Genomic DNA, 20,390 nt, shown 5'->3' with positions numbered 1-20,390 from the left:
TGGCACTGCTGTTGTCTTTCTCTCTGAGGTTCTGGTTATCCTCCTGGTCCCAGGGAACATCGGAGAAGTGTCAGCTGACTGCCAGAGCCTGCTTTCCCCACCTTGTGTCTGGTCACTGGAAAGCAGCAGACCTGGGCTTCACTTTGTCTCCAACCCCCCTCTGGCTTCCCCGAGACCCCGTGTCCACCCAGCCTTAGCTCAGCAGGGATGCTGTCTCCCATCACTGCAGAGTAGGGTCACTCACTGGGGGAAGTTATGTGCTGATTAATACCCCCATTTTCCGTTAAGAGTTAGCACCTCAATCAGTAATGCCCCAGCAAGTGTGGGGAGCCTCCTCCTAAGAGTTCTGCTGCTTCTGGTCCATCCCGGCATGATGGGGGATAATGAGATTTGTTCCACATAAAGCAAGCATCAGAGATGGGATTTAAACGGAGGCCTGGCGGCCCCCCAGCGCAGCATTCCTTCCACTGTCACTCTTCCGGTCCTGCCTCTGTGAATGGGCGCCTTCAAACTGCCGAGTTTGCTCTTGCGCCTGGGATGGCCCAGGTCATGGGGAGGCTCATGGTCTTTGCTTCTGCTCTAAAGCCCTCTTTCCTCGGCCGTCCCAGTCACACCAACAGCTGAAGCTCCACTCCAGGCTCAGAGCTCTCAGATACCATCCTTAGTGCCAGCTCCTCCTCTCTCCCTGCCCTTCGTTCACTGGGTACCAAAGATCACCACTGCATCACCATCCCCCTCACTTTCAGTGTCTGTGGGCTGGTCAGGGGCCGTCCTCCCTCCCCTGCCCCGGACACAGAATGTCATTGCTCCTTGAACCTCAGCCACACTGAGCTAGCTATTATTTCGATGTTCGAATAAGGCATGGGAGCAAGAGGCAGCAGCCGAGGTAGAAAGGGCGTGCAATGGGGTGAGAGAGGAAAGCGCTATGGGGGTGGTTTTGTTCTGCCCCCACTTCAGGTTTAGCAGGCCCTTAACACAGTCTCATGGAAATGAGGGTACAAAGGTGTTTATTGTCAGGGGGAGGGGAAGCAGATGGGACTGGGGCTTTAAGGTGAATTTGAGAAAATGTCACTGGGAGAGATGCTGTCAGGAGTGAGCTATGGTGGGGACGAGCGCAGGAGGAAAGTGGCACTAAGAGGCCAGGGCTGCTAGCTTCTGAGACCCTCGGACTCTGCAACAGCATCCACAGGAGGGGCTGGGGCAGAGGAACAGGACTGTGTGACCCAGTCCTGGTTTTGGAAGGGCACAGGGAGGGTGGGGTGGGGGAGGAGTCCTCCTGGTGGTGGCGAGAGCAGCATGTGAAGTAGTTGATCAGCATGGCCAGGATCAGGACGACAGAACCACCGAATGTCAGAAATGGGACAATGCCCCAGACATCCAGCCCAGCCCCTGCTCCCTCCCCATTTTATAGTGGGCCAAAAGGCCCAGGGCGTGGGAGGTTTATGCCCAAGGACACACAACTAGAGAGCTGAGACTTGAACCCACTATTCTACTCTGTCAGTCACCTTGAAACTTATTTTCCCACCTCATCACAAAAACCACTCACATTCAGGACAGGATGAGTGTTATTTATTATTTGGGCCTGAGCTACAGTCGCTGCGGTGTTGCCTCTGTCCACTGCCCAGCTTTCCTCCCCTTCCCCTGGCCTGGGTTGGGCCCTTCCTGGGTGCCTCTGCTAGCTTAAGCTCAGGCCTGAAGTCTGGGTTAGCTGCTTTGGTCCTAGAGCCCAGCCAGGTGGGGTGCAGGCTCAGCACTTGTGGGAACGCGGTAATAAATCCTGCGTGGTGGAGCAGGGGTGACGGGGAGCTGGCCAGGCACCAGCCCTGAATGAAAAACCCTCGAGGTAATCCAGGGGGAAGAGGCCCCGTATCCTTCATAAGCTTCCATGCTTTAGGGGGTGGGAGGGAGACAGACAGCAAAGCAAAAGAAGGAATGCGTTAAGGATATCATAAGGAAAAAGATCAGGGGGCCAAGAAGTTGGGGATGCTGTTCTAGGCGGGGAGATGGGAGGAATGAAGGCACGGAGGTGGAGAACAAGTCAGCCTGTGGGGTCTGGGAGGGCAGAAGGCCCCCGATTAGGGCCAGGGAGACAGGCTTAGAGGTTACCACAGTCACATGAGGAGAGTGTGCAGTGGGGTCACAGAGAGAGGATCGGCCACAATTCTATCAGCTCTCGGCTGATAATTCCCTCCATGATGCGGGAGAGGCAGGGAGGGAGGGGAGCTAATAAGGGTTTGGGGCTGACCTGCAGCTAGCTAGAGCCTTGTCAAAGAAACCCGTCACCAATCTAGTCTGAGCCACCTGCTGCCCTTCACTCAGTACACATTCAAAGAAGTGTTGAGATGGGCTCAATTGTATCCTGCACAAACATACTCCCCTCCCTGCCCCACAGTGCCTTGATGAAGCCCCTCACTCAGGATCCCCCCGACCAGGAAATCAACCATTGGAAAAAGAGGCTTCTGAGGTCAGGGAGAGGGGGGCTGGCTGCCACCAGTAGGTGCTTACCAAATGCTTGCTGCATGGAGGGGCCGGAGGGCTGGGAGTGGGGAGGGGGAGGGGGCAGGTTGAACTTCTCAATCTGGAAGATGAGCCCAGGGCAGGGGGAGCTTGAGTAACTGGACTCTGCAGTCCCAGTCTTGGGGAGGGGCATCAGTCCTGAGCTCTGGGAGAATGGCCAGACAGCTGTCATAAGGGAAGGGAAGGCCGGGAGGTCAGATGGGCAGAGGAAAAGGAGGGGGTTGCAGCATCCAGAGCTTTGACTATCCATCATTAGCAGCGCAGGTGCAGGTTAAGAGGCAGAGGAGCAGCCCTTCTGAGCTCCCCAAAGCCCAGGAGCAGGGGACCTGCCTCCCACGCTTGCTCACTCTAGTGCTTTCCTCATGGAAGGGGGGGGATGGCCCCCTCCACTCTGAAAAGCATCAACTGCCGGACCTTAGGCCCGCTCGTCTTGTGGCCTCGGGCGGGGCTGGGGGGTGAGAGCCAGAAGCAGGAGTCAGTCAGGAGAAGCCCGGGGTTCTGGTTCCGGGACAGGCCGGCTGGAGATGCCATCTGGGTTGGAAAAGGGAGGCCTAGACTAGGTTTGGGGTCGGGGAACAGGATGGGCCCCGGACCTCGGGTCACAGGCCCGGCCCGGCGGGAATCGGGGGATCTGGACAGGGAAAGCCCGAGGTTCGGCCGGGGGGTTCACGGATGCAGTAACTGGTAAGGGCGGGAGTTTGGGAAGCCCTGGACCAGGCTGGGGAGCAAGAACCGAGGCGGTTCTGGGCCGGATCTGGACCAGCCTGGGGATGGGGAGGCTGTCAGGGCAGGGAGGAGAGAGAGGGCGGGATTCCGGGGCCGGGGTCGGCTGGGGGGGGGGGGGCGCGGGACCCCTCCGCTCTGCCCTCACACCAACGCATAGTCGAACTGGCCCCTCTCTAGTGCCTCCTTGTGGTCGGTCCAGCTCGAGGCAGGCATGCGGCTGTAGGGGTCCAGGAGGATGCGGACGCAGCGCACCATGAGCAGCACCAGGAACAGCAGCAGAAAGAGAACAAAGGCGAAGACCGTTCGCTGCTCGGCGTCCAGCCCCGCGGCCCCCCCGGCCCCACCCGGCCCCGGAGCCCCTGCCGGGGACAGCGCCTCGTAGTCTGGAGTCCAGGCGGAGCTCATGGCTCCACGGGCAGCTCACATCGCCTGCCTGGCCGCCTCCCCTCCGGGGCACGCACCGGGACCGGACCGCCACGGAGACCTGGGGGACAGGAGAGAAGCCACAAATGGCTGCCCCGCCCCTGGCGGCCCCGCCCCGCGCCGTCTCCCTTCGGCCCCCACTGAGTCCCCTCGCCTGGGCTGCCTTAAATCTCCATCCCGCTACGCATCCTACACACCCATCCCCGCCCCCATACTCCGCGGCTCGCCTCCGCTCCGCTCGCTCCCCAATCCCACAGCCTCCCTCCCTGTTTGCCCACTCCCCTCCTTACCGCGCCCTTCCGCCCCCTCCTCACCTAAATTTCCCGTCCCACTCGGGTCCCGCCATCCCCCGAGTCCCGTCACAATCCCTGCGCCCAGTTATCCTCGTCCAGCCACACACATAGACCCCGGAAACCAACCTAACTTCTCCTGCCAGCCCCCCGACCGGGACTCAGCCTTCCTCTCCCCCATTCCCATGCCCCCTCCCGCCCTCGTTCCATCCCCCACCATTTCTCCCTCACACCACTTCCAACCCGCCCCCACCCATCGCCCTCCCCATCCCACGGCCTCCTCACCCCCCCCCCTACTCCGCACCTCTTCCCGGGTCGGAGCCCACCCGCCACCTCCTGCCCGCCCACGCCCAGGACTCGCCCCTCTCCTCCGGGCCCCCGCCCGGCCCCGGATCGGAGGGAGGGGGCGGAGGACCTGGAGAGCCGGACACTCGTTCCACACCCCACCCTACACCCGCCGCCCCAGCCCCCAGCCAGCCCAGCCCAGCCTCACCTAACTGGGGGTTGCTTCCCTTTCCTTGCCCGCTCCAGTCTGCGCCCCCTCTCCCGGGTGCTCTCGGGGGTCGTTGCCCGCCACCTTTCTACCCATTCACCTCCAGCCCACGTGCTCCCGAGCCCCCAAATGATGCTCTGCCCAAGGTCGCTCCCTGTCCCCTGCCCCTTCCGTGTGACCCCCGCGACCCCCCCTTCTCCGCCTGGCTTCGCCCCGCCCTTGCAGCCCCCTCCCCACCTGGGCTCGCCCCCAGCCCCGTTTTCCAGCCCGTGGCTCCTACCCCTCTGCCCTCTGCCCCCACCCCTCCCCAGTCCCCTCCCTCACCCAGGGCTGGGGGTGACGGCGGCTCGGGGCGCTCCCTTAACCCAGCTCCTCTCCGCTCCTCCTCTTCGCTCTCCCCGCGTCTCCGTGCGCTCAACCCCGGCTCAGCTGGCCCTGCCTGCCCTGCCCGAGGAGACGGAGGAGGTGCCGCCGGAGCCGCCGCGGCTGTTTCCATGGCGACGGGGGCGGGGCCGCCGCCAAGACTCCCAAGGAGCGGGGGAGGGGGCGGGAGGAGAGGTAGGGCTCCCCACCGCACAGCCCCTTAACTCTTTAGGGGCCGGAAGCCTCCAGCCAGCCCGCAACTTCGCCCTCCTCGGCCACTCCCCTCCAGTACCTGCTCCGGCCGCGGGACGTCCCGCTTCCCCCACCTAAATGCTGTGGAGCCCAGCCACCCCGACCAAGCCCACTCCCCTGCTTCCAGCCTTCTCTGCCCGACCCCACAAGCCCCACGGACCCCAGCCGAGGCCGATGGCGCAGTGAACGGAGCGCTGGGCAGGAAATCCCACCTCAGAACGTCCCGGCTGTGTGACCCTGAGCAAGTCACTTCATCTCTGTCGGCCTCAGTTTCCTCCACTGTAAAACGGGGATATTAGCCCCTCCCTCACAGGCCTGTTGATAAATATTTGGATTTTTTTATTTTTTGATTTAAGGCTTAACAGTGTCTGACACATAGTAGACAGGAGGTGTATACTTTTTTCCTTCCCCTTCTCGGCTTACGTTTTCTCACGTGATCCCCATCAGGAAGATTCTAAAACATCTTCTGAAGTTCACTCCCTCTCTGCCCTACAGACCCTCCCTCAGTTCTCCCCAGCCGCAGTGGCCCCCTCCCCTGGCCCCCCCAATTCCAGATCCTGGAGTCGAGAATGGGAAGGTCTCAGCCTCCAGCCACAGACCCTCCCCTTTTTGCCTCACACTCCCTTCTCACTAGCACAGAGCAGTTTGGGGGCCCAACCCCACATGCTTTGTTTGGGAATGGGTTGGGGAAGAGTTGTGGTTGTCCCCTACATCCCCGTGTCTTCTTCCATTGGCATGGGCCCAACACCTCAAAACCGACACTCGTATCCAGGAATCGAAATCACCTTCTCTGGGGAAGGAGGCACACTGGCTTGGCTCGAAGGTTTAGGGAAACACTTTTCTCAGCGAAGGGTGAGCCCCTCCGTGGCCTTCCCCTTCTGGATCCGAGCCTCACCCTGGGACTGCCTCCTACCCAGGAGCAGAATCCTATTGCCCTGAGTAAAAGGGAGCTCCAGGAAGGGTTTGGAGATAAAGCCCTTCTGCCCCTGGGTACAGGCCAGTGACTCACAGCCTAATCTGGCTCCCTCCCCTCGGGGCTCAGGCCATCCCATGCAGGGACAAGCTTCCTCCTCAAGGTTGCCTGAGCCAGCCTGGCAGTCTCGCAATGGCCTGGCCCACTGACCCCATTCCTCTGTTCCCAGCAAGGAGCTGGCTCTGTTGTAAGGAACTAGTCGGTCCCCACCTCCAGCTGCTGCCTCACTACTGCCTGCAAGCCCTGGGAAGTCTGAGCAACAAACCGTGGGTCCAACCCGCTCCACTCTTCCCTTCCCCTCCCCTCCTGGCCCGTAGGTTTCGGCGCCACAGCCTAAGTAAAATCAGCAACCACATTTGCTATTCATTTTAGTATTTTATTGTCAAATCTTCAGGCAATATGTACAGAAATGAAAGACATTCAGGTTTTATTTTTAAGAAGGCTCTAGAATGACTTGGCTGATCTGATGCCAGAAATGGAGGCACCTGGAGGAAGTGCAGCCCTCCCACCAGAGAAGAGGCAGGAGAGGGGAGAAGCCAGCACCAGGCTCTGTCCCTCAAGGCCCCTCCAAGACAGGCTGCCAGGTCCCAGGGAAGTTGTGTGAGCAGGTAGTGGGGTGCTAAGTCTTTCCTATCTAACCCTCTTCCCCGCTGTGCCTGGCCAAAGGCGAGCTGCAGCTGCTCCCCGCTCCCTCCTCATAGGGACTTGTGCTTCACTCTCCCCTCCCACCCTGCCCGCTGCTTAAGCAAGCTGCATCCAGGGACCTCAGTTCACTTTAGCTTTCTGCTCTGGATGCTCAGCCCCTGGGCCTCTGCAGGGCTTTTGGCACCCAAGTTTGGCTTCTCTCAGCACTCACCCAGTACTAACCCAGCTTGTTGCTGGGAGGGAGAGAGGAGGCCAAGGTAGAGATGCTCCCTGGATCCACCTGTTGGGCCCAATGCAAGGAAGAGGGAGAGAGTGGCGCATCAGGCCTTACACTTCTTGGGGGGAAAAGAAGGGTGATCCTCTGTGACAATCTTAACCTTATAAATTTGGGGCACCACGAGTGTCTCTGCTCATAGCTACCATGTCCCCAACACCAGCCCTCCCCTAGCCAACTGTATCCCTGAAGGGAAATTTCTCATGTTCTTATCTCACTCAGCACCCTCCCTCCCCTCATTTCACACTGGCTCTGGAAAGCTAAGGGTCACAAAGTGCCCTGCAGGAGCCAAATGGTCTTGCATCCTGAAGCTTCTGACAAGGTGGGGCCCTTGCTGGGAGAACAACAGAGTACAGTCCAGCAGGTCCCCGACATTTGTCTTCAGAGAATCTGCTCTGTGCTTGAGGCAGAAATGTCCAGCAGCCTCCAGGCTGCATAGGGGTTCAGCTCAGTCTGGTCTCTGCACAGGGCCCAAACGTACAGCATACGCAGCACTTTATCCTGGGGGAAAAGAAAGCACACTCAGATCCTAGGAAGGAAGGATGTACCTTGAACTAAGCACCTGATGTTCTGGGGGAGGTCTGCAGTTTCATATGCAAGTGACAGGTACTGTGACAAGAACCGGCCTGTTGGAGTGGACAGTGCAAATTCTACAGTTGTAAAGACTTGGAGAACTGTTGGGACAGATCTTGGCAAGTGAAAAAAATTCTGCATCCAACTTGTCACACAGTAGCAATCCTCACTACCACATTCTCTTTTCTAAAAATAGTATTTCCCCCTCCTATTTAAAAAAAAAAAAAAAAATCCAAGTATCAAATTCTCTGCCTCCTCCCTGAGACTTAATCAATCTGATGTTACACATTCTATAACATTCTCAACAACTGGTCATCCAGTTTCCATCTGAACCCCTCCAGTGATGAACTCATCCTACATCTTCACAGGACAGTCCTTCAAATACTTAAAGAGTGGCTGTTCTACCTTATAAAATTACTGCTTCTCTTAATTACGCCCAGTTCCTTCAAATGATCCTTGATGTAACCTGGGGAAACCATTCCTCCTGGGGTGAATGGAAGCGGTGTGCAGAGGCTACTAACCTCTCAACTAATGAAGGAACACCCTGAGGATAATAAAGTGGAGGATGATTTTGCCAAATTGTGTGATTGGGGGCAAGGGTTGCATGTGAGCGTTAGAGTGGGCAAACATGAAGTTAGGCATTTGGGTGAAAATGATCCAAAGTATACTGGCAGTGCACTGAGCTCAGGGTAACCAGGTTCTGCAGTCTCAGGAACAATAAGCCCCAAAGGCCAGCAAACACAATGGGCACCCAGCTTATAAAAGCTACCAACAGGACATGATCCAGCAAAGGGAAAGGAATATGAGAGAAAGCCTGCTTCATGACAGATGAAGCCCAGAAAGAAGAATCTAAAACCTCAATACTCTAAACCTCTACAAATCATTTAAGTTAAGGACAGGTTGAATGAACTCCATGAAGAGAAGCTAAGGCTAATTTCCCCAAACTTAGAAGTAATCAGAACCAAGGCTGGAAGGAGTTTTAGACACCATCTAATCCAACTCCATTTTGACAAATGAATGAATGCCCATGAAAAGCTGAAAGGACATCTGGCACATCCAACTTCCAAATGTTTAAGAAAAACCAAGAAGCTCTCCTACCAGCTTCACAGGGGCCGTCAGAGAGCAACAGTTGAACATAACTTCATCACTTACAGTTCATAAGAAACTAGAAAAAATGTCTGGGTCACTGCAAAGCCAAGCCAGAGGAACTCCCCCCCAGACCAGCTACCAGAGCTAGGACCCCAAGGCTGCCCACACAACTGAAGCCAGAGGGTATTCTTGTGCCCCTAATATGAGGCTCTAGGAGTTTTTGTTTTGCCTTTCTAATCCTAGTGAATTCATGAGTCTGCTCAGATGTCACATAGTCCAAAGCTTTCATTGTACAAATTTTAAAAACTGGGGATTAGGAGGCTAAATAGTATATCCCTTTTTCTATTCTATCTATGTCCCAGAACACTCCTCAGAGCATGGCCAGCCAACAATTGGACTTCCAAGAAGAAACCCAGATGACCTCTGAGGTTTCTGATGTCGTGTGCCCCATCGGGACAACTGAGAAACCAAGAGTTCCACCAGTGACACTGTCAAGGGTGACAGTGAGAATGGATCCTGCAGCATCCAACTCAATTATGGTTGGTCCATTTCAGGCATTAAAAGCTGCTGGCTTCTCATTATATCCCCCTCTTATGTACTTAGCATTCTAGCCACACTGGCCTCCTTGAGGTCCCTGGACACACCATGTATATAAGAGGCCTGACTCCTCCCTTTCACTTTAGCCCCTGTCTGCAATCCGTGTTTGTTTGCAGAGGCTACTTCCTCTTTTGTCTTTCTATCCTGTGCACCTGGATTAACATTTGCTGAAGTGAACTGAATTTCAGGTCAATCCTTCAAGCACTGAAGTTCGAGATCGGACACCCAAGCCTTGGGGATGGCACAGCCATGGCATAAGACTCAGCATGGGAATAGAAGGTACACAGGCCGTTGCTGCACTGCGTGGTTCTGAGTGGCAACCACAACAGGGACACCCCTTGGAGCTGCTCCATCTCCAGCCTCATGGCCTTGCCCATTTTTCATCTGGCCTGGCTTCCAGGCCACCAATTCCCGTTTCCTCACATCTTCCAAGCACTTCTCAGAGGGCAGGCCCTCCTCTTCCCTCTGTTCTTTGCAGGCGTCAGACCACAATGGAACCACCCCTAACACAGTCTCTCTCCTAGAATGAACTCACACTGCCTCTCCCACTTAAGGCTATAGCCAAGAACAGCACCAACCTCGACTATTGGACATTCCAAGCCCTAAGAAGATACAGCAGTGTCAGAAGGCTGCTTAAGGGGCCAGTGAATGCATCAGTGGATATGGAGATAGGAAAACCTGAGTCTAAATCCTGCCTCAGACATTATGACTTTGGACACATCACTTAAAAAAAGATAGGAATAATCGTATTCACCCACAGGGTTATGGAAAGATTAAATTGTATTTGTATAGTACTTTGCATATTTAAAAGTTCAAATTAAATGCTAATTATTATCATATCATTATTAACAAATGAGAGTACACTGTAGTACAAAGGCCAGAGAAGTGGCAATCAAAATGCCTGGGTTCTAGTCCTGACTCGGCCACTGTCTATGTGGGCACATTTTAAGCAAGGATATCAGGCTGGATTTCTTTACCTTTTAAATGAGATAACAATCTCTCCCTTCTACTTCCTCATAAGTCTGCTTGGAGCAAATGAGAAGTACATCAAGGGCTGGAGCCCCCAGAAATTTTTTGCCAAAATATTTGATAAATGTTTGCTACCTCAAATTCATAAATAATTGACACATTTATCAGACTGAGAGCCATAGACAAATGATCAAAGTATGTAAAAATGTTCAAAAGAAGAAATAGACCCCTCTGGAAAACTTCAATATTAATAATAATCAGAGAAATGCACATTAAAACAACTCTGAAATATAAATACTGGTCTAATCGTTCTGGAAAACAATTTGGAGTTATCAAAAAAAGTTAGGAAATTATTTGTAGCCTTTGACCAAAAGATTTCAGGGTTCAGTTTACTTCCCAAGGAAGTTATTGACATCAAAGCTCAACAAGCCAAACAATTTTCAAAGGAGCCTGCTATGTGATCACTAGGAGTAAGGAAGTAGAAAACTGTGACATATGAATGTAATGCACCATAAAGAATGAATAGCAAGAATGCAGAAAAATTGGGAAGGTGAATATGAGTACTAACAAAGTAAAGCCAAAGCCAAAGACAGAGACAAAGACTACAAAATAAAGAAAAAGAAAAGTAAAAAAAACTCGACTATAGCACAGTTAACAATGCAAACACTAGACCATCAAAGCTGAAGCACAGAAACAGCCCTTTTGTAAACCAAAAAAACCAGAACATGACATATACCATTAGTTTCAATGATTCTATTGGGCACTTTTGCTAAATTGTTTTCAGGAAATGTGCTTTCAGGGGGCTGAAGGACAAGCCTATCATTTGTTGGGAAGTATCTGTTGTGTTGAGACCAAATGTATTGATGGGGGAAAAAAAAAAAAAAAAAAAAGGGCAAAGTAGCTGCCAAACTCCCTCTGATGTCCCCTGGGAAATGTGCCAAGCTCCGAATAAAAGCTATTGATGATGAAAGGCCAAATGACTAGAGGGGCAAAGAGGGAAAGGGGATCCAGCTCTCTTGATGCAAATGTGGGGCAAGGGGGCAACAGTCACCAATCGGCAGGTGCCCTCCAGACAGAAACCTTCACTGCTCATGAAACAGAGGCAACCAACCACGCTGCTACTTTCGTGACTCGTGAGAAGTCACAATCTCTCTGGGTCTCAGTTTTCTCTCTGGTCTCGGCACCCTCTAAGCCATTTTGTCATCCTCAGTTTCATTTCGTCTTTGCCTCACTTTGCCTTGTTCTCTGTCCTGTCACCTCCAGTTCCTTCTCTACGCCCCTCTGCTGCAGAGGGAGGGAGTGGATGCTTCTTCAATAGATCTGACAATGGCATGGATCACAAACCCTGACTTCACTGAGTGAAGTAAGTTCCTGCACCGTTCTATCAGGCTTAGTTTTGCCTTTTGTAAAATGCTCTAAAATCCCTAACTCTACAATTTATACAGTTTCTAGGGGGTGTATTTCAGTTTGCTACAGTTAGTAAACATTACTTTTCTACAGAATTGGGCAAATGGGCCTAGAACATGCTTGCTGCTCCTCAGGCTAATGCTCCCAGTGACCAAGAAAATCTGTGGCCTCAAGCACAATGCATATGATCTGTGGCTGGCAGTGGCCTGGCTGACTTCCTCATGAAGGGATGGGTCCCCATACCAGAGCCCACTGAGAAATGAAAGAGAAACATGGAGTTCGTGAAAAGAGAATGCTTCATGCAGGACAGGATTCATATCCTTTTAGAACTCTCCAACATCTGAACCTTAAAAACTCTGGGCTTAACTTAAACTATCAGCTCCTGGGACCAAACAATTCCATTTCAATTTCACTGAGAACGAACATCATAAAACAAGAGGTCAAGGCATGAAGGATGTTGATGGAGCCTGACAGTAGATTATATATGGGCAGAGATCATCAGATGCCAGTGTTGAGCTAAAGGACGACTTTATTCTAGAAGGCAAGGAAGGCCTTGAGGTAGAAAGCTCCAGGCTTAGGCCTAAGACCTGACCTGTGAGAGCAAGACAGTACCGGCTGGAACTGGAGGATGATCCTGAACTCAAAAGAAGCTACCGTTTGGCTGGACCATTCTCCCCATTAACCCTGAAATGACATGAGCCTTTGTATCTTGGGATTAGGTTTAAATCAGCAACTGAAGTATATAGTTAGGGATGAAAGGAGGATAGGCAAGGGAGAAGAATGGGACCTTAAAAGACCCCAATGAAGCTAAAAGCCAACCAGAAGTAAAAAATTCAATCCCCAAGTCACTAAGGTCTAAGTTAGATGAAAACCAAGATGCTTATAAGGGCTTCTGTGAAGCCCAAGCTGGAGTGCTCCCAAACCAGAAAACCACCTTCCTGAGTTGTCTTTATCTCCCAAATCCTATTTCCTACAGTCCTAGACAAAGACAAAGATCCTTTAAGAAAAGCAATTGGATCATTTTCTCAAAGGTGAAAAACCTAGAAGGAACTTCATATGGTTCTCCAAGGTAAAAAGAAACTATTTCCAAAGGTCATCAAATAAGAAGGGAGCTCCAACCATACCACAGGGGGTTTGGGGCAGTTACCGAGGAGCATTCAAGTCATTAAACATAGTCAGACATTGCTGATGATGTATCTTCTCTAAAAAGCAGAAAAACATAACCAGTGTTTATGGTGGGAAAGTGAGGTAAAGTCCTAACAGGAGCAGAGAGACAACTAGCTGACTCCTCCTCCTTCACAGATTATTAAGTTCTCCTTTGTGTACTTCATGGGGCAGCTGATGGAGAGAAGTTTCCAAACACTGGAGGGAACTCCCCTCCTCACTAAAGTCAGGATAAAACCTATCAGGAGGTTGTGCTGAACAGAGAAAATCTTTAATAAAGGGATATTGAATAGTATTTACAGCATTTTTGGGTGTTTGTTGGCTTGCTTCCCTACCCCTTAATCTGATTTTTTTTTTTTTTGAGCAGCCTGACGAATATGGAAATATGTTTAGAAGAAATGCACATATTTAACTTATATCGGATTGCTTGCTGTCTTGGAGAAGGGAAGGAGAGGGAGAGTGAAAAATATGGAACACAGGATTTGTTTGCAAAGGTGAAATGCTAAAAACTAACTTTGCAATTACTTGGAAAATAAAATACTACTTAAAAACAAAACAAAACAAAACACAAAAAAAAGAAAAGAAACAAGAAAGGGGTGCTTAGTGAGAGAATAGAACATCTGTCCCAACAGATACACAAGAATATTGCTCATCCTTTTGATATCTGGCTCAGTTGCACTAGAACAAGGAAGAGACCAAGAAGCAGTAAGGCCACAGAGCAGCCAGTCTTCCCTGACTACCACTGACACATCCAGTCAACCATCCATGAAGACCTGCTCACTCAATTTGAAACCAGAGAAGTACTGCCAAGCAATTGTATCAGGGTCAGGTTTGGGTACTAGAAGAGCATTATAGTCCATACAGATTTATCACATGGGGGAAGGAAGGTGGTGATAGAAAAAATCTTGGATTTGGGAAGTCAGGAGACCTAAGGCCTACTAGTTTGGTTCATAAACTAGCTTTGTGGGCTTTAATTTCTTCATATGAACAATACCATCAGTCCTTTTCAGACCTGACATTCTTTCTATGTCTTCACTTACCGGGTCTCCTTCTACCACTTCTCCATGGGGGTTCCTGATCACCATCACCAGCTGTGCCTGGAATGTGATGATTAGTACCGGTCCCTGCTCCATCATCTTTCCCATTGCCAACTGCAATAAAGGCAAACCACAGTGAAAAACACAAAGACCAAGAGCTTTTTTAGTGATGAGTAGGGTCTAGCCCTGCTGTCATAGTATGAGATGCAGTGGGATAATGAGCCAGTTGAAACTCCCCCCTTAATGTTTCTTGTTCAGTTACATGAAAATCAAGATAGTGTCTTTGTTAAAAGATCACAGAAACAACCTTGTTGACCAATCTCTGCCACAAAACCAAACTGCATTGCCCTCGCCACCAGAAAGCTTTCAGTAATGCTCTCTCCCAGGGACTTTCAGATTCTCTTTTTTATACTTCATAGTGGCAACTTACAAAAACACTACATCACCCCTGGTGGCTCAGCAGGTTTTGTTCTGCAAAGCCCTCTCCATTAATCTTTCTTATCTTAAGCGTCAGAACACCTCTCTCAGCAAATTCCTTCCTGGCATCCACAACCCCTGACTTGATCCTCAGTCTGAGCTCTGAAGCAGCCAGCATGAGCTCTCTGTCTTGGCCAACAGGGAGAGGACACAGCCCCAAGCCCAGATCACACACCCAGGAGTGCAGGGAAGACAAGCCTACTGTGAGTGACTCTGCTATCCCCTCAAGTCACAAGAGATGTTGCTGGGCTTCCCAGGCTGCTCTCCACCCCAGGCCCACCTCTCATTTTCCTGCTGCTGGCCCCATGATCAATGATTGCCAGCCCTTTCCAATTGAGAGACTGAACAAGTTCCCTCGATTTCTGTAGTTAAAATTTTCTGTTATGTTCCCAGGAGGTGGGGTTACTAAAGTCAAGCCATTTTTCAGGACTGGGCTGGCAGGCTCCATGCCCTGGAAGCAGAGTCAGAAACTGGTGCCCTGAGGCACTCCCCTCCTCTGGGCCCTGTGATCTTAGACCTGAACTAGTACTTAGAGGTTTGGGGCAATGGATGCCTAAGGCCTGAATCTAGTTTAAGGCAAACAAATGTAGGGTCTATTATCTTCAGAAATTAAAAAAAAAAAAAAAAAAAAGAAAAAGAAAAAAAATCTACAGATCTCCTGGGGCTGAACTTCATTTCCAGATAGAGGCCAAGAACATAATTCCTTTTAGAACAGGTGCTCTTGGCCCAGGGCTTAGACACTTTTTAAAAACTGGAAAAAATATCAGAAACAGAATTGGTTTTATTTATAATTTTGTTTGATGCATTATGCATTTAAAAACATTATTATGAGAAGAGGTCTACAGACTTCAAACTAAAGTGGTTCAGGAACCAAAAAAGATGGAGGATCCCTGTTCTAAAGAAAGCTTCAGTAACCAGTGAACCAGAGTTCAGTAACCAGTGATTCAGTGACTATCATTTTGGAGAGAAAATGAAAAGGCTTCTCTTCAGGGTCGTAGGTGCCACAAGCAGGCTTGGTTTTCCCTGCTTGGCTTAACCAATTTTGAGGTGCTTCCTTTTACACCAAGGGGCAGTATTAATACATGGGATTAATGCTTACCCTGTTCCTGACCCAAAAAAAGAAATCTCCCCATTGCCAGCCCCATTTTAAGCATTCTCTTCCTAGCAGCCCATGACAAATCCAAAAAGGGGAGAAAGAAGGGACAAGTGTAATTACTCAGTTCAACTGATGAATATGGCCTGAGAGAAAGGGCGCAGGAACCTAAGCTGCATCTGTCAGTCTAAGCTTATAAATCCTGGCTACCTGCCCTTCTTCCCAATCAAGAGGGTTAAATAACTGTACATCACAGGAAAAGCCAGTAGAGCAAGATGACAGTCACAACTATACTGGATGGGCAAAGAACAAAATATTTCAAGGGGCCCTAGCCCCTACACTAGGTTTGCCAGGTGGAATCAGGTCCCTGCAGAGCCATAATGTCTCACAAAAGTGCACTAGATACCTCCTTCTTATAAGAAATGGGCCCACACACTCCTCACCTAGCAGCTGTTATTGTGAAAGCCAAACTATTCCTTTTTACAATCCTGAGATCAAGTCTGCTGGTTTAAGGGCCGGTTTAGAGAACCTGAAGCTGTAATCATTACTAAGTCTGAAAACATACGAGGCCATGCTAAGTTGGACTTGAAGAGTGTGAGCAAATCAAAAATCCATACAGAATTGAAGCCAAAGAGTGACAGAGGGGGGAAGATGCCCTCTGAGGGCATTTAATCCAACTCTCACCTAAACAAGAATTTTCTCCATCATTTCCTTTTGCAAGCTAGTCTAGAACTTTTTACTTCCCAAAGCAGTAAATTCAACACTGGGCAGCTCATTGCTTGGAAACTTTTCTTTACATCAATTCCAAGTATGCCATGTAAAACATCCACTCAGTTCTCTGTATCCTAGAGACACAAATAAGATTAGTCCTATCTAGGCCAGGAATTTGTTTTTATGACCTAGGGCAAGTCACAGCCCTTCTTCCAGGTCTTATCCTACCCACCTATAAAAAAAAAAAAGAGTCTTGTCTTAGACCAGCTGTTCTTACCCTTTTCTAATTCATGGCCCCCTGGTGAAATCTATGGACACCCTTCACAAAAGATTTCTAAAATGCATAAAGCAAAAATACACAGGACTACAAAGGCAAGCATATTAAAATAGTTAACAAAATATTTTTTAATAAAAAACAAAACAAAACCCAAAACCAAAACAAGTTCACAGATCCCAGGTGGAAGATCCCTTAGATCTCAGATGTCCCTTCCAGTCCCAAGAGTTTGTCTGACTTCTCCACAGAAAGGAAAAAACATAGGAGACTTACATCAACATTGCTGATGTCTAGAATCCTAGAATGGAACTGCAGGCCCATGGACTTCGCTTGGTGGATGGGATGAGCCACCTGATTGTATGTCTGAAAGAAAGGAGACACAGGTGAGACAGAAGCTTTAGTTAAGTAGAATTTGGGAGGAAGGCCTCAGTATTTTAGTTGGGGTCTGGAGGCAGGAGAGAGGGGAGGACTGTAATGAGGCAAAACCAGTGACAGATGACACAGGAGACACCAAGTCAATTCAAGGAGACTCCATGAGGTTCCACTTAATTCCTCACTGCCCACCTTAACCTCCAGACTGTAGGCCTCCCATGTGCCTGAGAGTTGCCTGGGGGGGGGGGGGGGGGGGGGGGGCCAGACTCCTCCAAGCTCTGATGGCAGTTGTGGAGAGGGAGAACAAGAATATGCTACTTGTTGCCCTCTAACTAGAATTCAGTCCTAGCAGAAGCAAGGGCTCATCTCACATGTTACTTTCAGAAGTTCCCCGAGCAGCCTCCATCCCAGCACTAGCTTTACTGGCTCAGTCATCATCCTCTCTCAGATTAGCAAAGGTACTCAGCCATCTTAGCCAACCCCAAGCCTCACACAAAGCACTGTGTATTAGTCACCATGCAGAGGAGGGCTTCAAAGGTCTGACATCTCCGCCTCTGTTTCCCCCCATTGTTTATGAGATGAGTACAGAGCAAAATTAGCCAGAAGAGATTTGAAGCTGCTTAATGAGAAGCAGCAGAGAACCAAGGCCGAGTGGGATGAGGTGCAGGGATGGGGGCAAGGAGCAAATTCTGAGAGGCTGTGACTAAATTGGGGACAATGAGCCTGAATGAGGGAAATCACTAGTGATAAATCTTGGGAGGGGGGAAGAGATAGGCACCAAGCTTCCCCTTCCCTCTGTTGGGCCACCCCGGCTCACGCCTGCCTCATACTTTCTGGCATGGTGCCTGAGGAAGCCCCTCCATCTCTGCCTTGGTTTCCTCATCACTGCCAGTCCCGAACTCCCCGGCTGTGGAAAGGATCACATGAGCTAAGAGTTGTAACGCTTTTAGCAGCGTTTGACACATTATTGTTGCAGCTCTTGGTGACCCATTTGGGGTTTTCTTGGCACAGACACTGGAGTGCAGCCATTCACTTCTTCAGATCTCGTGACAGAGGAAAACTGAGGCCCCGGGGTGAGAGACTGGCCCAGGACCTCACAGCTAGTCAGTCTTGCTGACTGCAACACGGCACCCCCTGGTGGCCCGTCTGGCACAAAGTGAACTACATCACTGTGGGTTACTAGGGTCACTGTTAGGAAGCTTTCCCACCCCAGCTCTCCCTCTCTCCTGCCCATGCTGCTCCTGTGACCTGGTAATGAAGATGAACAGCATCCACTTTTCCAAGAGGAATTATTTTGCATCTACTTAAATAAGCTTTTATGGATTCTGAGTCAACTATAGAATCAGCTTTCACGCAAGGCCAAGTTGTCCTTGTTAAGTGAGGGAGAGTCAGCTCTCACAGACCAGGGGCCTAAGTAGGCATCAGACACGCAGACCCTGCAACTGAGGACCCAGATATGCTGAAGTCTGGTCCTCCAGGGGGCTGTCCTTTTATTTCTGCAAATCTTTCTTCCCTGAGTTATCTTGCCTTTGCTCAAGTCCTATTCTGGGGCTTCTTCCTGTTCAGGAATTGATGCTGTTCTGAAGCTAGACAGGCTTTGGGGAGGGTCTTGAGGACACACGAAATCTGCTGTCTGAGGATCAACCACGTGAAATAAAAGACGCAGTGCCAGGCTGGAGACAAGGGGATGAATTCACAGCTATAGCAACTTCACACAGATGGTCACCGAAGGGGCAGAGGGGGCTCTGTCTGCCCTGTCTGAAGGGCGCTTACCCACCGACAAATGCTGATGCCAGGAATGGTCACTTCCCTTTTAGTTTTAGCCACAAAGCCCCTCCCAAGGAGCCTCAATTGATGGAGGTAGCCTGGATGTAGCAGGCCTGCAGATATCTCCAGCCTGACCAAAGGTGCTCCTCAGATTCCTTAGAAAATGTTCTCAGAGCTTATGATCCTGCAGCACCATCCAAAGCCATGTGGGACCAAGGGAAGACATATTCTGAAAACTCCTAGGAGAGGCTCCAAGTGGGGCCTAGAGGCAGAGGAAGGGTTGGATGCTAGGGAAGGGGCAGGAAGGCCCTCTGGTGGCTGCATCTGGTGATGGCATCCACAGGTCAGCTCCTTGGCTACAGAAACCCAAGAGCAGGGATTCTCTCCTTCATGGGGTTTTGCTTTGCCTGTTATAAGATCCTCTCTCCCCCCAGGGCTATCTGCTTAGGAAATAAGGGTATCTTGACAGCAAGACACCATGTGGGCCTGCAAAGCCTTGGCAGAGGCTCCATCCAGAGCCCATGCCTAGCTGCTTTTCCATCTCCGCACCAGCATTCAGGTGCTTACCTCTGTTCCAATTGTGGTGCTGGGGTCCCTGCCCACCAGGGCTCACATTCTACAAGGGGCACTGGGTCAAACCTGTGCTTTTTCAAAGTCCCCAGGGCAGCCCCAAGGAGGACAGATGATGGGGAGGGAAGACCACCTAGGTGGCTGTGTCACAGCAATCTGGGTGCAGGTGAGAGGTGACTGAAGGGATAGGAAAGAAAGCTGCTGAAGGCAGAAATGAAGAGTCAAAGGTTATCGCCATGACAACCCTGAAAGACTGCGAGATGTCTGTGCTCTGGACTGCTAGATCAGAGCTATTTCCTGAACATCCAAGGAGGGTCAAGGGGTTTAAGCTGAGGGTCAAACAGGCCATGGTGACAAGTGGTACAAGGAGACCCACAAAGAGTGACACAGAAGCTGGGGGAAGAGTGTGCAAGGAGGAGAAGCTTCCAGTTCCAGATGGACAAGTGGGAGCAGGTGAAGCTGAAGTGTCCTGCGAGTCTGTGTTTATTTGCTGATGGAAGCAATACTAGAGACCTGTCAGCTTCCAAACATTCAGGAACACTGGAACTGGGCACCTTTTCAGGCTTGAAAAAAAAGATGGATCTCCACTTTGCCACATACACCAGCTCCTTTCCCACAGACCATGAACAAACAGGCTGAGATGTTCTCCTCATTTTAAAAACATCCTTGCTTGGGTTAGCCTTAAGTGCCCAGACCATGTCTCTCCTCCATCACAGTTGCTACATATGCTACCTCCATGGCCTCTCTTGGAATCTGCCTTCACTGCAAGTCCTCTTCAAGGCAACCACGAAGTCACAGCATCGTGGGACACTGCCCAACACTTTGCTCTCCATGAGTCTTTTCTCCTGGTTTTCCTCCCACTCACTGGTTGGCCCTTCTTAGTTTCCTTGCCTGGATCATCTGCTCTGCCATAATCCTTAACTCTGCATGTCGACCCTAATGTCACACCTTGCTCACCTTTGCCCGTGGATGTCAAAGTAGCATATGCTGCACTTGCCCCAAATACAACTCACATCCACCCCCGGAACTCTCCCTCCTCCCAATGGCGTACCGCCATTTTTTGTTCACATCCCTGACTTCCCTTTTCTTCACATCTTGCTGGGTACTCTTTAATATCCTCATTGCCTCCTGACCAGGCCAAACTCCCAAAACAGCCTCTTAACTGATCTCTGCCTCTATGGTCTTTTATGTCTACACCATTTTCTACAATTGTCAGAATATTACAAAACTGTCCTTGTCATTCTCAACTCAGAATTTCTGATGGCTCCCACTACACCTGGGACAACACTACAGTTCTCTGAAGTCTGACTCTCACCCATTCCAAGCCCATTTCA

At 50.5% G+C, this 20,390-nt stretch overlaps 2 protein-coding genes across 5 annotated transcripts in view; both read right to left on the bottom strand.

Annotated features, from left to right (window-relative positions):
• Positions 1 to 1,547: 1,547 nt before the first annotated feature.
• Positions 1,548 to 4,932, bottom strand: CTXN1 (cortexin 1). Its single transcript, XM_074301786.1, has 2 exons — positions 4,774 to 4,932; positions 1,548 to 3,727 (listed from the first exon to the last, which is right to left on the bottom strand). The coding sequence occupies exon 2, from the start codon at positions 3,646 to 3,648 to the stop codon at positions 3,385 to 3,387; it is 264 nt and encodes an 87-aa protein (XP_074157887.1). The 5' UTR covers positions 3,649 to 3,727; positions 4,774 to 4,932; the 3' UTR covers positions 1,548 to 3,384.
• Positions 4,933 to 6,403: 1,471 nt separating this feature from the next.
• TIMM44 (translocase of inner mitochondrial membrane 44) overlaps positions 6,404 to 20,390 on the bottom strand; it is a 43,307-nt gene continuing 29,320 nt past the window's right edge. For all 4 annotated transcript variants that reach the window (XM_074301701.1, XM_074301709.1, XM_074301718.1 and 1 more), the window contains 3 exons: positions 16,621 to 16,710; positions 13,796 to 13,906; positions 6,404 to 7,457 (listed from right to left, as the gene is read on the bottom strand). In XM_074301701.1, coding sequence (XP_074157802.1) covers positions 7,338 to 7,457; positions 13,796 to 13,906; positions 16,621 to 16,710 — 321 coding nt within the window. In that variant the 3' untranslated portion in view covers positions 6,404 to 7,337. The remainder of the gene's footprint in view (positions 7,458 to 13,795; positions 13,907 to 16,620; positions 16,711 to 20,390) is intronic.

The sequence above is a fragment of the Sminthopsis crassicaudata genome, chromosome 1 (assembly GCF_048593235.1).
Source record: "Sminthopsis crassicaudata isolate SCR6 chromosome 1, ASM4859323v1, whole genome shotgun sequence".
NCBI lineage: Eukaryota > Metazoa > Chordata > Mammalia > Dasyuromorphia > Dasyuridae > Sminthopsis > Sminthopsis crassicaudata.
Note: the sequence above shows the minus strand (reverse complement) of the source record. Positions and strands in the feature narration are given on the sequence as shown.